The 12,572-nt window shown below is 64.0% G+C and overlaps 1 protein-coding gene across 3 annotated transcripts; it reads right to left on the bottom strand.

Annotated features, from left to right (window-relative positions):
- Positions 1-3,261: 3,261 nt before the first annotated feature.
- Positions 3,262-11,152, bottom strand: RHBDL1 (rhomboid like 1). Of its 3 annotated transcripts, none has more exons than XM_054080542.1 (8): positions 10,930-11,152; positions 7,522-7,653; positions 7,070-7,294; positions 6,352-6,500; positions 6,163-6,275; positions 5,836-5,936; positions 4,247-4,307; positions 3,262-3,927 (listed from the first exon to the last, which is right to left on the bottom strand). In XM_054080542.1, the coding sequence occupies exons 1-8, from the start codon at positions 10,966-10,968 to the stop codon at positions 3,656-3,658; spliced, it is 1,092 nt and encodes a 363-aa protein (XP_053936517.1). In that variant the 5' UTR covers positions 10,969-11,152; the 3' UTR covers positions 3,262-3,655. The 3 variants fall into 3 exon arrangements, with proteins under 3 accessions (XP_053936517.1, XP_053936518.1, XP_053936516.1); XM_054080541.1 differs by having other exon boundaries at positions 3,272-3,927; positions 7,495-7,653; positions 10,930-11,150; XM_054080543.1 differs by lacking the exon at positions 6,163-6,275 and having other exon boundaries at positions 7,495-7,653.
- Between the last annotated feature and the right edge of the window lie 1,420 nt (positions 11,153-12,572).

The following is a 12,572-nucleotide window of genomic DNA, read 5'->3' as shown; positions in this document are numbered from 1 at the left end:
GGTGCAGGGGGTGTGGGGGTATAAGGGGTGGGGGGCTGGATGGGAAGGTGGGGGTGAAGGGAGGGCTGTACAGGAGGTGGGGTGAATGGGGGGGCTCTACGGGGTGTGGGGAGGATGGGGGGCTGGAGGGGGTGAATGAGGGTGTGGGGTTACAGGGAGCTGTGCAATGGCTGTGGGGGGGATGGGGAGATGAGGGCACAGGGGGGTGGGGATGAAGGGGAGGCTGGAGAGGGTGGATGGAGGTATGGGGGTATGGAGTAAAGGGGGGTGGGATGTAAGGGGGGGCTGTGGGGGTGCAGGGAGTGTGGGGTGAGGGAGAGATAAGGGGGGGCATACAGGAGGGGGTGGATATGAGTGTGGGGGTACAGGAGGGGGTGAAATGGGGGGCTCTATGGGGTTTGGGGAGGATGGGGGCATGGAATGAAGGGGGGGCTGTACAGGAGGGGTGGGGGTGGGGGGTACGGGGGTGTGGGGTGGATGGGGAGGTGGGGTGAAAATGGAGGCTGTGGGGGGTGAAGGAGGGGCTGTACAGGAGGGAGTGGATGGGGTGTGGGGGTGAAGGGGGTGTGGGGCTGGCTGGGAAGGTGGGAGTGAAGGGGGGCTGTACAGGAGGAGCTGGGTGGGGGCACAGGGGGTATGGGGGTGAAATGGGGGGCTGTGGGGTGGATGGGGAGGTGGGGGTATGGGGAGGTTGAAGGGAGGGCTGTACAGGAGGGATTGGATGGAGTAAAAGGGGTTCAAGGGGTGTGAAAGGGGGGCCTGTACAGGGGCTGTGAGATGGATGGGGATGTGGGGGTACGGGGGGGTGGGGGGGGTGAGGGGGGGGCTGTGGGGAGGGTGGGCTGCAGGGGCTTTGGGGGGGGGGGCTTGGGAGCTGTGCGGTGAGTGATGCAGGGAGGGTGCAGGGGGGGGCTCTGGGGTGTACAGGGGGGGCAGGGAGGTGTTTAGCTGTGTGGGGCCAGAAATGGGGTGCACTGGAGCCGTTGGGGTTGGATGGGGCAGGGGGCTTCATTGCCCATCCCATGCCTCAGCCCCCATTGAATCAGCAAGGATTGGGGGGGGGGGAGCACCCCAAAATCCCCCCTCTCCTTCCTCCCAGACAGACACAGCCCCCGGCAGTGTGCAAAATATTTATTTATACTTAAAAAGGTCGGGGGGGGGGAGGGGATGTCGGGGGGGGCCCCATTCCCCATCCCGGGGTGAGCCCCCCCCGCCGTGGGGAGGGCGGCTGGCAGCGAAGCGGGGGGGGGGCAGACAGACACACAGGAATTGGGGGGGGGACACTGCTGAAACGAGTTGTGCTGGTCTCAGCTGCTTCGCCTTTCTGCTCTCTTGATCCATCCCATAATAATCGCTTCTCTCTCTCTCTCTCTCTTTATATTTATTTTTGGAGTAGAAAAATAAATTGCTCCGGGTTTGGCCCCAGCCCTTCGTCGGAAAGAGGGGGGGCTGAGGGGGGGGGCAGTGAGGGCCCCACCGTGAAAAGGGGGGACGGGGCAAAAGGGGGGGGTGTCCCCCTGCTCGGCTCCTTTGGGGGGGGCAACAATGCTGGGGGGGGGGGCTGAAGCATCGGGGGGGGCAGAGCTGGGGGGGGGGGGGATGGGGTACTTTGGGGGGCTGGAGCCCATGGAGGGGGGGGAGGCCATGGATGGGGGAGATGGAACCCATGGGTGGGGGATGGCGCCCAGGGGGGAGTGGAGGAGATGGGGGGGAAATGGAGGCCATGGGGGGGGATGGAGGCCATGGGGGGAGGTGGAACTCATGGGGGGGACTGGAAGCCGTGGGGGGGAAATGGAGGCCATGGGGGGGGATGGAGGCCATGGGAGTGATGGAGGCCATTGGCGGGGAGGTGGAACCCATGGAGGGGGGAATGGAGGCCATGGTGGGGAGATGGAGGCCATGGGCGGGATGGAGGCCATGGGCGGGATGGAGGCCATGGTGGGGAGATGGAGGCCATGGGGAAGGGATGGAGCCCATGGAGGGGGGCAGAAGCCCATGGAGAAGATGATGGAGCCCTTGGGGAAAGGATGGAGGCCATGGGGAGGGGGGGCTGAAGCCCATGGTTGGAGATGGAGCCCAGCAGGAGGGGTGCTGGGGTACTTTGGGGGGGGCTGGAGCCCAGGGAGGGGTATGTGGAACCCTTGGGGAGGCCCTGAAGCCCACGGGGCGGAATGCTGGGGTACATTGGGGGGAGGGGGCAGCCCATGGTGGTGAGAGATGGAGCCCGTGGGTGTGTGTGGAGCCCATGGGGGGAGATGGAGCCCATGGAGAGGTCATGGAACGTATGGTAGGTGGATGGAGCCTGGAGGTGGGGGGTGGAACGCACTGGGAGGAGACGGACCCCATGGGGCAGGTGGAACCCATGAAAGAGGGGAGATGGAGCCCGTGGGGGGAGATGGAGCCCATGGGGCAGGTGGAACCCATGAAAGAGGGGGAATGGAGCCCATGGGGCAGGTGGAACCCATAAAAGAGGGGAGATGGAGCCCATGGGGCAGGTGGAACCCATGAAAGAGGGGGAATGGAGCCCATGGGGCAGGTGGAACCCGTAAAAGAGGGGAGATGGAGCCCATGGGGCAGGTGGAACCCATGAAAGAGGGGAGATGGAGCCCCTGGGGCAGGTGGAACCCATGAAAGAGGGGGAATGGAGCCCATGGGGCAGGTGGAACCCATGAAAGAGGGGAGATGGAGCCCATGGGGCAGGTGGAACCCATGAAAGAGGGGAGATGGAGCCCCTGGGGCAGGTGGAACCCATGAAAGAGGGGGAATGGAGCCCATGGGGCAGGTGGAACCCATGAAAGAGGGGAGATGGAGCCCCTGGGGCAGGTGGAACCCGTGAAAGAGGGGGAATGGAGCCCATGGGGCAGGTGGAACCCATGAAAGAGGGGAGATGGAGCCCCTGGGGCAGGTGGAACCCGTGAAAGAGGGGGAATGGAGCCCATGGGGCAGGTGGAACCCATGAAAGAGGAGAGATGGAGCCCGTGGGGGGAGATGGAGCCCATGGGGCTGGTGGAACACATGAAAAAGGGGGAATGGAGCCCATGGGGCAGGTAGAACCTATGAAAGAGGGGAGATGGAGCCCATGGGGCAGGTGGAACCCATGAAAGAGGGGAGATGGAGCCCCTGGGGCAGGTGGAACCCATAAAAGAGGGGGAATGGAGCCCATGGGGCAGGTGGAACCCATGAAAGAGGGGAGATGGAGCCCCTGGGGCAGGTGGAACCCGTGAAAGAGGGGGAATGGAGCCCATGGGGCAGGTGGAACCCATGAAAGAGGGGAGATGGAGCCCCTGGGGCAGGTGGAACCCGTGAAAGAGGGGGAATGGAGCCCATGGGGCAGGTGGAACCCATGAAAGAGGAGAGATGGAGCCCGTGGGGGGAGATGGAGCCCATGGGGCTGGTGGAACACATGAAAAAGGGGGAATGGAGCCCATGGGGCAGGTAGAACCTATGAAAGAGGGGAGATGGAGCCCATGGGGCAGGTGGAACCCATGAAGGAGGGGAGGTGGAGCCCACGGGGGGCAGCGCGCTCTCTAGCACCGAGGGGGCAGGCAACAGGGGGGTGGCCTGTCCCCATGTCACGCGCGGGGACCTCCCCCCTTCATCTCATCTGGGGCTCAACCAGCAACCCAAACCCAAAGGGCTGGGAGAGGGAGGTGGGTTACGGCGGGGGAGGGATCTGTGCCCCTAGCAGGTCGTAGGCGAAGATGTTCCAGAAGACAGCGAAGAGGAGGAATGTGCCATAGGAGAGGAGCAGGACCCACCAGCCGCACTGGTCCTGCAGGCTCTCCTCGTAGCTGCGCAGGATGGTCAGCCCCATGCTGATGCCCACAATGGCCCCCGCCAAGTGTGCCATGAAGCTGGGCTGGGGGCCCGAGGCCGGCAGCGGCGGCGAGAAGCGCAGCCAGACAGCGCGACCCACTTCGGAGCTCACTGGAAGAGAGGGAGGTGGTCAACCCCCACCATGGGCACCCAGGGGCTCAGCCTCCACCCATCATGGGATGGGTTGGGTTGGAAGGGACCTCCAAGCCCATCCAGTCCCACCCCCTGCCATGGGCAGGGACACCTCCCACTGGATCAGGGGCTCCAAGCCCCATCCAACCTGGCCTTGAACCCCTCCAGGGATGGGGCAGCCACCACTGCTCTGGGCAACCTGGGCCAGGGCCTCCCCACCCTCACAGGAGAACATTTCTCCCCCAGATCCCACCTCAGTCTCCCCTCTCTCAGTGTGAAACCCCCCCCCCAAACTCACTGCACACCAGCGCCAACACCATCCGCAGCAGCTTGTAGGGGCAGCGCATCCCAGCCCAGTTCTGCAGACGGACAGACGGACGGACAGACAAGGAGTTGGCACCAGCGATGGAGGTGCCAGCACTGCCCACGCTCCAGCTCTGGGGCCTCAGCGCTTCCCTGTCCCCATAGAGCCCCCCCACGTCCCCACTCCTCCCCAAATGCCACCCAAGAGGCTCCCCTCCTTGATGCTGCCATTCCTAACGCCACCCTCTGATGTCCCATCATGCTGCCTCCATCCCATGGCATCCCCCAATGTGCCACCATGCTGCAAACCCCATGGCATCCTCCAATGTCCCACCATGCTGCCTCCACCCCACGGCATCCCCTGGTGTCCTACCATGCTGCATACCCTCCAGCACCTCCTGATGTTCCACCATGCTGCCCACCTCACCACATCCCCCCAGCGTCCCACCATGCTTCCCAACCTCAATGCCACCCCACATCCCACCATGCTGCCCATCCCCGATGCCACCCTACAGCATCGCCTGATGTCCCACCATGGTGCCCACCCCACCGCATCTCCCAATATCCCACCACGCTGCCCATCCCCAATGTCATCCGACGGTATCCGCCGGTGTCCCAACATGCTGACCATCTCAATGCCACCCCACATCCCACCATGCTGCCCACATCCAATGTCACCCTGTGGCATCCCCCAATGTCTCACGATGCTGCTCACCCCTTAATGTCACACCATGGCATCCTTTGATGTCCCATCATGCTGCCCACCCCATGGCATCCCCCAGTGACCCACCATGCTGCCCATCCCTGATGTCACCTCATGGCATCCTCCAATGTCCCACCATGCTGCCCACCCCTGATGTCACCTCATGGCATCCCCCAGTGACCCACCATGCTGCCCATCCCTGATGTCACCTCATGGCATCCTCCAATGTCCCACCATGCTGCCCACCCCTGATGTCACCTCATGGCATCCTCCAATGTCCCACCATGCTGCCCACCCCTGATGTCACCTCATGGCATCCTCCAATGTCCCACCATGCTGCCCATCCCTGATGTCACCTCATGGCATCCTCCAATGTCCCACCATGCTGCCCACCCCTGATGTCACCTCATGGCATCCTCCAATGTCCCACCATGCTGCCCATCCCTGATGTCACCTCATGGCATCCTCCAATGTCCCACCATGCTGCCCACCCCTGATGTCACCTCATGGCATCCTCCAATGTCCCACCATGCTGCCCATCCCCAATGTCACCCCATGGCATCCCTCTATGTCCCACCATGCTGCCCATCCCCGATGCCACCCCACGGCACCCCCTGATGTCCCACCATGCTGCCCACCCCTGATGTCACCTCATGGCATCCTCCAATGTCCCACCATGCTGCCTGCCTCAATGCTACCTCATGTCCCACCACACTGCCCATCCCTAATGCCATTCCATGGCACCCCATGCTGTCCCACCACGCTGCCCACCCCCAATGCCACTCCATGGCATCCCTTGATGTCCCACCATGCTGTCCACCCCATGTCAGCCCCTGATGTCCCCCCATGCCACCCCCCTCCCACCCGCCGGCAGCGCTGACCATGACGACGTTGGCGAGGTGGGCCGAGCAGAGTGCGTAGACGCCCCCCGAGCCCCCGACCAGGGGGGCCCTCATGTCCGTGATGGAGACAGTGAGGGAGCCTGCGGGCACGGGCAGGGCTCAGCGTGGGGTCTCGCCTCACATTAATTAATTCCAGCCCACATTAATTAATTCTGGGCTGCGTTGCCCCAAGTGATGGTGGCAGTGCGGGAGGTGGCAGCCGAGAGCGGGTGGCGAGCGAAGCCCCGCATCCCCATCAACGCTGGGGTGTATCTCCCCGTGTCCTCTCTAGGGTGGGTGATGGGGACCCATGGGGACAAAACCCACCTGCCAGGACGCCGGCCAGGTAGAGGAAGCTGATGCGCAGGATGCCGTGCACCATCTCCAAGGGCACCCCGATCATCAGCTGCAGGAGGGCGTTGAACCCCAGCTGCTCCAGCCTACGCGGCATAGGAGGGGACACGCGGTGGCTCAGCCCGCACGGCCCCCCATGTCCCCCCTCCGGCAGGGACCTACCCCACGTGCATGAACATGTAGGTGAGGAAGCGCCAGGCGCGTGCCCGGTGCCCGGGGTGGTAGACCAGGGGGCTCTTCATGTACTCGGGGTGGTAGGTCTGCAGCACCCACTTGTTCAGGCGGGCCCCGTAGCAGAGGAACACGATGATCTGCACCAAACCCCATAGCTGTCACCCCCCGGCACTGCCAAGACCCCTCTCCCATCGAAGTCCCACCACATGGCCAAAATCAACAACTGCTGTCACCCACTGTCCAAGATCTGAGTCCTCCATGGCCACTGGGGCATCACAACTGGTGTCACCCATCTCCTCTGCCCTTGCTCTGAGGCCTTCATGGGCACTGGGACTTCACAACTGGTGCCACCCACCCCCCTGCCCCAGACTGGAGCCCCGCCATGGGCACTGGGGCATCACAGCTTGTGTCACCTCTCTTCCCTGTCCCAGATCTGAGTCCTCCATGCCCACTGGGGCATCACAACCGGTGTCACTCATCTCCTCTGCCCTCGTTCTGGGTCCTCCATGCCCACTGCAGCATCACAACCAGTGTCACCCATCTCCTCTACCCTTGGTCTGAGTCCTCCATGGCACATCACAACTGGTGTCACCTATCCCCTCACCCCAGATCTGAGCCCCAGGATGTCACAACCAGGACCTGAGTCCCTCAAGGCCACCGGGATGCTTCAGCCAGGACCAGCCTGGGCACCAGCCATGCCCCGTACCTGCGTGAGGGTGACGGCTGCCATGAAGACCGGGGGTGGACACGTGCGATGCTGGTAGAAGTACCAGCGCCGGTCCATCTCGCAGGGCAGGATCTCGTAGGCCACGTAGCGGACGAAGCGCTTGTAGAAGCCCAGGCCAGTCTCATCCAGCAGCACGTCGCGGGGCAGCGCTCGCTGCCCGTTGGCGATGGCGCGCTTGAAGCTGCTCGAGCGCTTGCTGCTGATCTGCGGAGAGAGGCCGTGCCCACAGGGGCCCCAGGGGCAGCTCGGGCCGGTGGGCTCTTGGCCACCTCATGGGTGGCCATCATCCATCATCCCATGCAAGCCATCATCCCATGCCCCTGGGGACCACCGGCACCTGCCCCCCTCCCCAGGGACACCCTGGCTGCCACCCAGCTGCTCGCCCGCGTCCCTCCGGCACTGACCAGGTCTACCAGCTCCTGATAGCAGACCTGCCCCTCGTCGTTGCCCTGCGCCAGGGCCACCAGCATGTCCAGCTTGGCGGGGTCCAGGGGCAGCTCATGGCTGTGCACGAGGCTGGCGAACGTCTCCACCCCAATGAAGCCAGTGTTTTCGGGGTCGAGCTGTGGGGGCACGGCACAAGGGCATCACTGGGATGCTGGGGTGGGTACTCCCTGCTCAGCTCATGGGGACCTTTAGGTGCCCCTCACGCTGGCCTCAAGCCTGGTGGCATCATTGTGTGCACAGGTGGGCGAGAAGGCCACCAGCATCCTGGCTGGGATCAGCCATGGGGTGGCAGCAGGAGCAGGGCAGGGATCGTCCCCTGCACTCGGTGCTGGGGAGGCTGCACCTCGAATCCTGGATCAGTTTTGGGCCCCTCACTCCAAGAAAGACCTTGAGGGGCTGGAGCGCATCTGGAGAAGGGGACGGAGCTGGGGAAGGGTCTGGAGAACAGGGGTTGTGGGAGCGGCTGAGGGCCCTGGGGCTGTTTAGTCTGGAGAAGAGGAGGCTGAGGGGAGACCTCATCGCTCTCTGCAGCTCCTGAGAGGAGGTTGTGGTGAGGTGGGTGCTGGGCTCTGCTCCCAAGTGACAAGGGATGGGATGAGAGGAAATGGCCTCAAGTTGTGCCAGGGGGGGTTAGATTGGATATCAGGAAAGGTTCCTTCACGGAAAGGGTTCTCGGGCCCTGGCAGAGGCTGCCCAGGGCGGTGGGGGAGTCCCCATCCCTGGAGGGGTTTAACAGAGGGGCAGATGAGGTGCTCTGGGATTTGGTTCAGTGGTGGACAGGGATGGTTGGGTTTGATGACCTCAAAGGTCTTTTCCAACTTAGTGACTCCATGGTTCTAAAGTGCTGTTTCACCACCAGCCCCTGCCTTGCGCGGGAGGCTACAACCCACCGCCACCCCGCACCGTGTGGGTGCCCCATGTCACACGGGTGCCCCGTGCCGTACCGGCATCCCCATCTCCCCACAGCACAGCCAACACTCTCCTACTCAGTTATTTCTTGCCTGCCAGCCAGGAAGTCACGAAGCTAAACACACGCGTAGCCCTGGCACCATCCTCCTCCTCCCTCCACCGCGCTGGGCAACCTCTGCCAGGGCACCCTGCACCGCCACCGCCGCTCACAGCACCAACCGGGCACCCTGGGCCCTCCAGCGCCGCGGTGGAGCCAACACCGAGATGAAGAATTTGGGGTGGCACAGGGAGGATGGAGATGAGGAGAGGACACGGATGGCCCGAGCGCAGCTTGAGCCCCGCGCCCTGCAGAGCCACCCCGCAAACAGCGCTGGGTTTGCTCTTTTCTTCTCCAGGGAATGAAATGAGGGAGAGGAAACTCATCCTCATGGGCAGGGAAGGGAGTGCTGAGGGGATGTGGGATCGTATCCCAACCCCGGGCCCCTCTCCCAGGGCAGGTCTGGCTGCTTGGAGGTGCTTGCTTGGCTGCAAGGTGTGGGGTGAAGGATGGAGGATGGGGGGTGCAGGGTGTGGGGTGTGGGGTGCAGGTGAAGGATGTGGGGTGCAGGTGAAGGATGCAGGATGGGGCGTGCAGGATGCAGGATGTGGGGTGCAGGATGCAGGGTGCAGGCATCGCTAGCATCCTTGCAGCAGCCACCCGTTCCTGGGAGCAGCCTCAGCTCTTGGGGTGCAGCAGCACTCACCCCAGAGCCACCCTGTCCCCCGTGCCCAGCACACGCCACCCCACAGGCACCACGTGCGTGTGCCACGCTGTCCCCTGGCACACGCTGTCCCCACGCGCTGGCGCAAACCAAGCTCGCTGGCCCTGGAGAGCACCCCCACAGCTACTCTCTGCTTTTGGGGTGCATCTCCCCCCACCTCAGACCCACCGGCTCCCCACAGCCCCCCGTGGGGACCCAATCGCAGCTCTTCTGCCCTCCTCCCCTCCAAGCCCTGCTCTCACCCAGGAAAGATGCTGCTCATCCCCAAAGGTGCATGGAGCTCCCGTGGTGGGGTGACCTCGGGGACAGCATCGCAGCTGTGGGGCCGGAGCACTTGGCCAAGGTCACGGAGCCAGCGGGGAGCAAGGTGGGGGGACACTGTTAATATTCCTGACTCCCAACGAATTCCCTCCCCAGAGCACAGCTGCTGGGTGGGGATGGGGAGATGAAGTGGCGGAGCGTGAGGGAAGCTGCTTGGGGTGAGCACCGGGCAGGGATGGGATGCAGCGGGTGAGAATGCATGGGGCCTCATCCTGACGAGCCCGGCACCACATAGCGTTAATGCCTCCACGGCCGCATCCTGTAATCAGGTCATGGGGCTGGATGCAACCCACCTCCCCGGGGTGGCTGAACCCCACAGCAACCCTGGACTCCATCATTCTCCCAGCCCTGGGGCTCAGCACCACCGCAAAGCTCAGGGCTCAGCTGCTCAGCACCCCTCGTCCTTGAGGGTGCACCCGGCAGGATCCAACCCGGGGCAGGTGGCGTGTGTGGTGTTGGGGCCACAAGTGAGCTGAGTTGTGAGGTCTCAGCAGCTCAGCAGGGACCGGAGTTCTGCAGGGCAGGTCATGGGGGCACGAAGGATGCTCAGCATGGACCAGTGGGCGCAGTAGCCACCCTGGTCGAGCGGCAGTGCCCACTGCGTGCCAGACCTGCGGGCAGCACTGCCTGCTGCGCGGCAGCCGTGCCTGATGCATGTGAGCATCCCTCCCTGCAAGGGGCGATGCCCCGTGGTGGTGCCGGGTCCCCAGCGGTGATGCCCTGTGCCCAGCAGCGATGCTCTGTAGTGATGCCTACCCCTGGTGGGGGTGCCTGGTGCCCAGTAGTGATGCCTGCCTCCCGGTAAGAGCTGCCTAGCGCCCGGTAGCAATGTCCACCCCCCCGGCAGTGATTCTCACCCCTCGTTAGTGCTGCCCAGTAGTGCTGCCTGGTCCCCAGCAGTGCTGTCTGGCGCCCAGTAGTGATGCCCACACCCCCAGTAACGCTGCCCAGTGCCCGGTGGTGCTGCCCGGTGCCCCGTAGTGGTGCCCGGTAATGATGCTCACCCCACGGTAGCGCTGCCCGTTAGGGATGCCCAGTAGTGATGCCCACACCCTGGTAGTGATGCTCCCCCCCCGGTAGCGATGCTCACTCCCTGGTAGCAATGCCCGGTGGCGCTGCCCGGTAGGGATGTTCGCCCCCCGGTAGCGATGCTCACCCCTCGGTGGCGATGCCCGGTGCCCGGTAGTGATGCTCACCCCCCGGTAACACTGCCCTGTGCCCGGTAGCTCTGCCCGGCAGTGATGCTGACCCCCCGGTAGTGATGCTCACCCCCCGGTAACACTGCCCTGTGCCCGGTAGCTCTGCCCGGCAGTGATGCTGACCCCCCGGTAGTGATGCTCACCCCCCGGTAACGCCGCCCGCCCCCCGGAGCCGCCGCCCGGCGCCGCCGCCCGCCCTCACCTGCTCCTGGATGAGCTGGAGCAGGGAGCTCCTGTCCATGCACCCGGCGGGCGGGCTCGGCCGCTCCCCCGCGCCCGGGGCCGGCGAGCCGGGCAGGGGAGCGGCGCGGGCGGCGGCGGCGGCGGCGGCGGGGGCGGCTCTGCCCGCCAGCCCCGCGTTGCGGCGGGCCTGGAGAGCGGCGAGCGGAGCCGCCGGTGGGAGCGGGGCGGAGGCGGCGGCGGGGGCGGGAGCGGAGCCGAGCGGAGCCGAGCGGAGCCGCCCCCGCCGCAGCGCCGCGCAGCCGCCCCCCCGCGCCGCGAACCGGCACCGCCCCGGGGCCCGCGGGACCCCCCGCAGCCACCACCGCGGCCCCGCACCCCGCGATGGGGACCTGCACCCATCAAGGTACGGTCTCTGCACCCCATCGCTGGTACCCACATCCCAGTATGGGGACCTCCATCCCAGTATGATACCCGCATCCCGGTATAGGGACCTGCATCCCAGTATGGTACCTGGATCCCGGTATGGGGACCTGCATCCCAGAACAGTACCCACATCCCAGTATGGGGAAATGCATCCCATCACTGGTACCTGCATCCCAGTATGGGGACCTGCATTTTAGTACAGTCTCTGCAGTCCACCACTGGTACCCACGTGCTGCTATGGGGCCCTGCATCCCAACACTGGTACCCGCATCCCAATATGGGGACCTGTCTTCCGGTACTGGTACCCACATCCTGGTATTTACCCACATCCCATTGTGGTTCCTATGTCCTGGTACTTGTACCCACATCCCAGTACAGGATCCGCATGCTGCTACCAGAATCCATAGTCTGTTTGCAGCACCTGCATCCCAGGATGGGCACACGCCTTCCAGTACGGGTTCCTGCATCGTTACTGTACCTGCACCCCAGCACTGGTACCCACATCCCGGTACAGCATCGGCATCCGGCTACAAGAATCTATATCCCGCTATGTCACCCACATCTTGATATGGTACCTGCATCCCAGTACAGATACCAGCATGCTAGTACCTGCGTCCCAGTATGGATACCAGCATCCCAGTATGGGAAAGCATGCCAGTACCAGCATCCCAGTATGGATACCAGGATGCCGGTACCTGCGTCCAGATGTGGGTACCAGCATCCCAGTATGGGTACCATCATGCTGGTACCTGCATCCCAGATGGATACCATCATGCCAGTACCTACATCCCAGTATGGATACCAGCATGCTGGTCCCTGCATCCCAGTATGGGTACCATCATGCCAGTACCTGCGTCCCAGTATGGATACCAGCATGCTGGTCCCTGCATCCCAGTATGGATACCAGCATGCTGGTACCTGCATCCCAGTATGGATACCAGCATGCTGGTCCCTGCATCCCAGTATGGATACCAGCATGCTGGTCCCTGCATCCCAGTATGGGTACCTGCATCCCAGTGTGGGAACCAGCATGCCAGTATGGGTACTTGTGTCCCAGTGTGGGTACCCAGAAGCCAGTGCAGGTAGAGGAGGGTCACCTGTGGGTGCCCTCTGGCACAGGGCACTGGTGCCTCCAGCGCTGGCACCGGCTGTTCCCAGGATGCAGCCCTGGCACCATCTCCGCTCCCGCAGGCTGCGGCCCAGCCTCGCAGCCAGTGCCCAGAGCAGCCCAGGGTTTCC

Source organism: Cuculus canorus, chromosome 15 (genome assembly GCF_017976375.1).
Source record: "Cuculus canorus isolate bCucCan1 chromosome 15, bCucCan1.pri, whole genome shotgun sequence".
NCBI classification, from domain to species: Eukaryota; Metazoa; Chordata; class Aves; order Cuculiformes; family Cuculidae; genus Cuculus; species Cuculus canorus.
The sequence above is the reverse complement of the archived record's forward strand: the minus strand, read 5'-3'. Positions and strand labels throughout refer to the sequence as shown.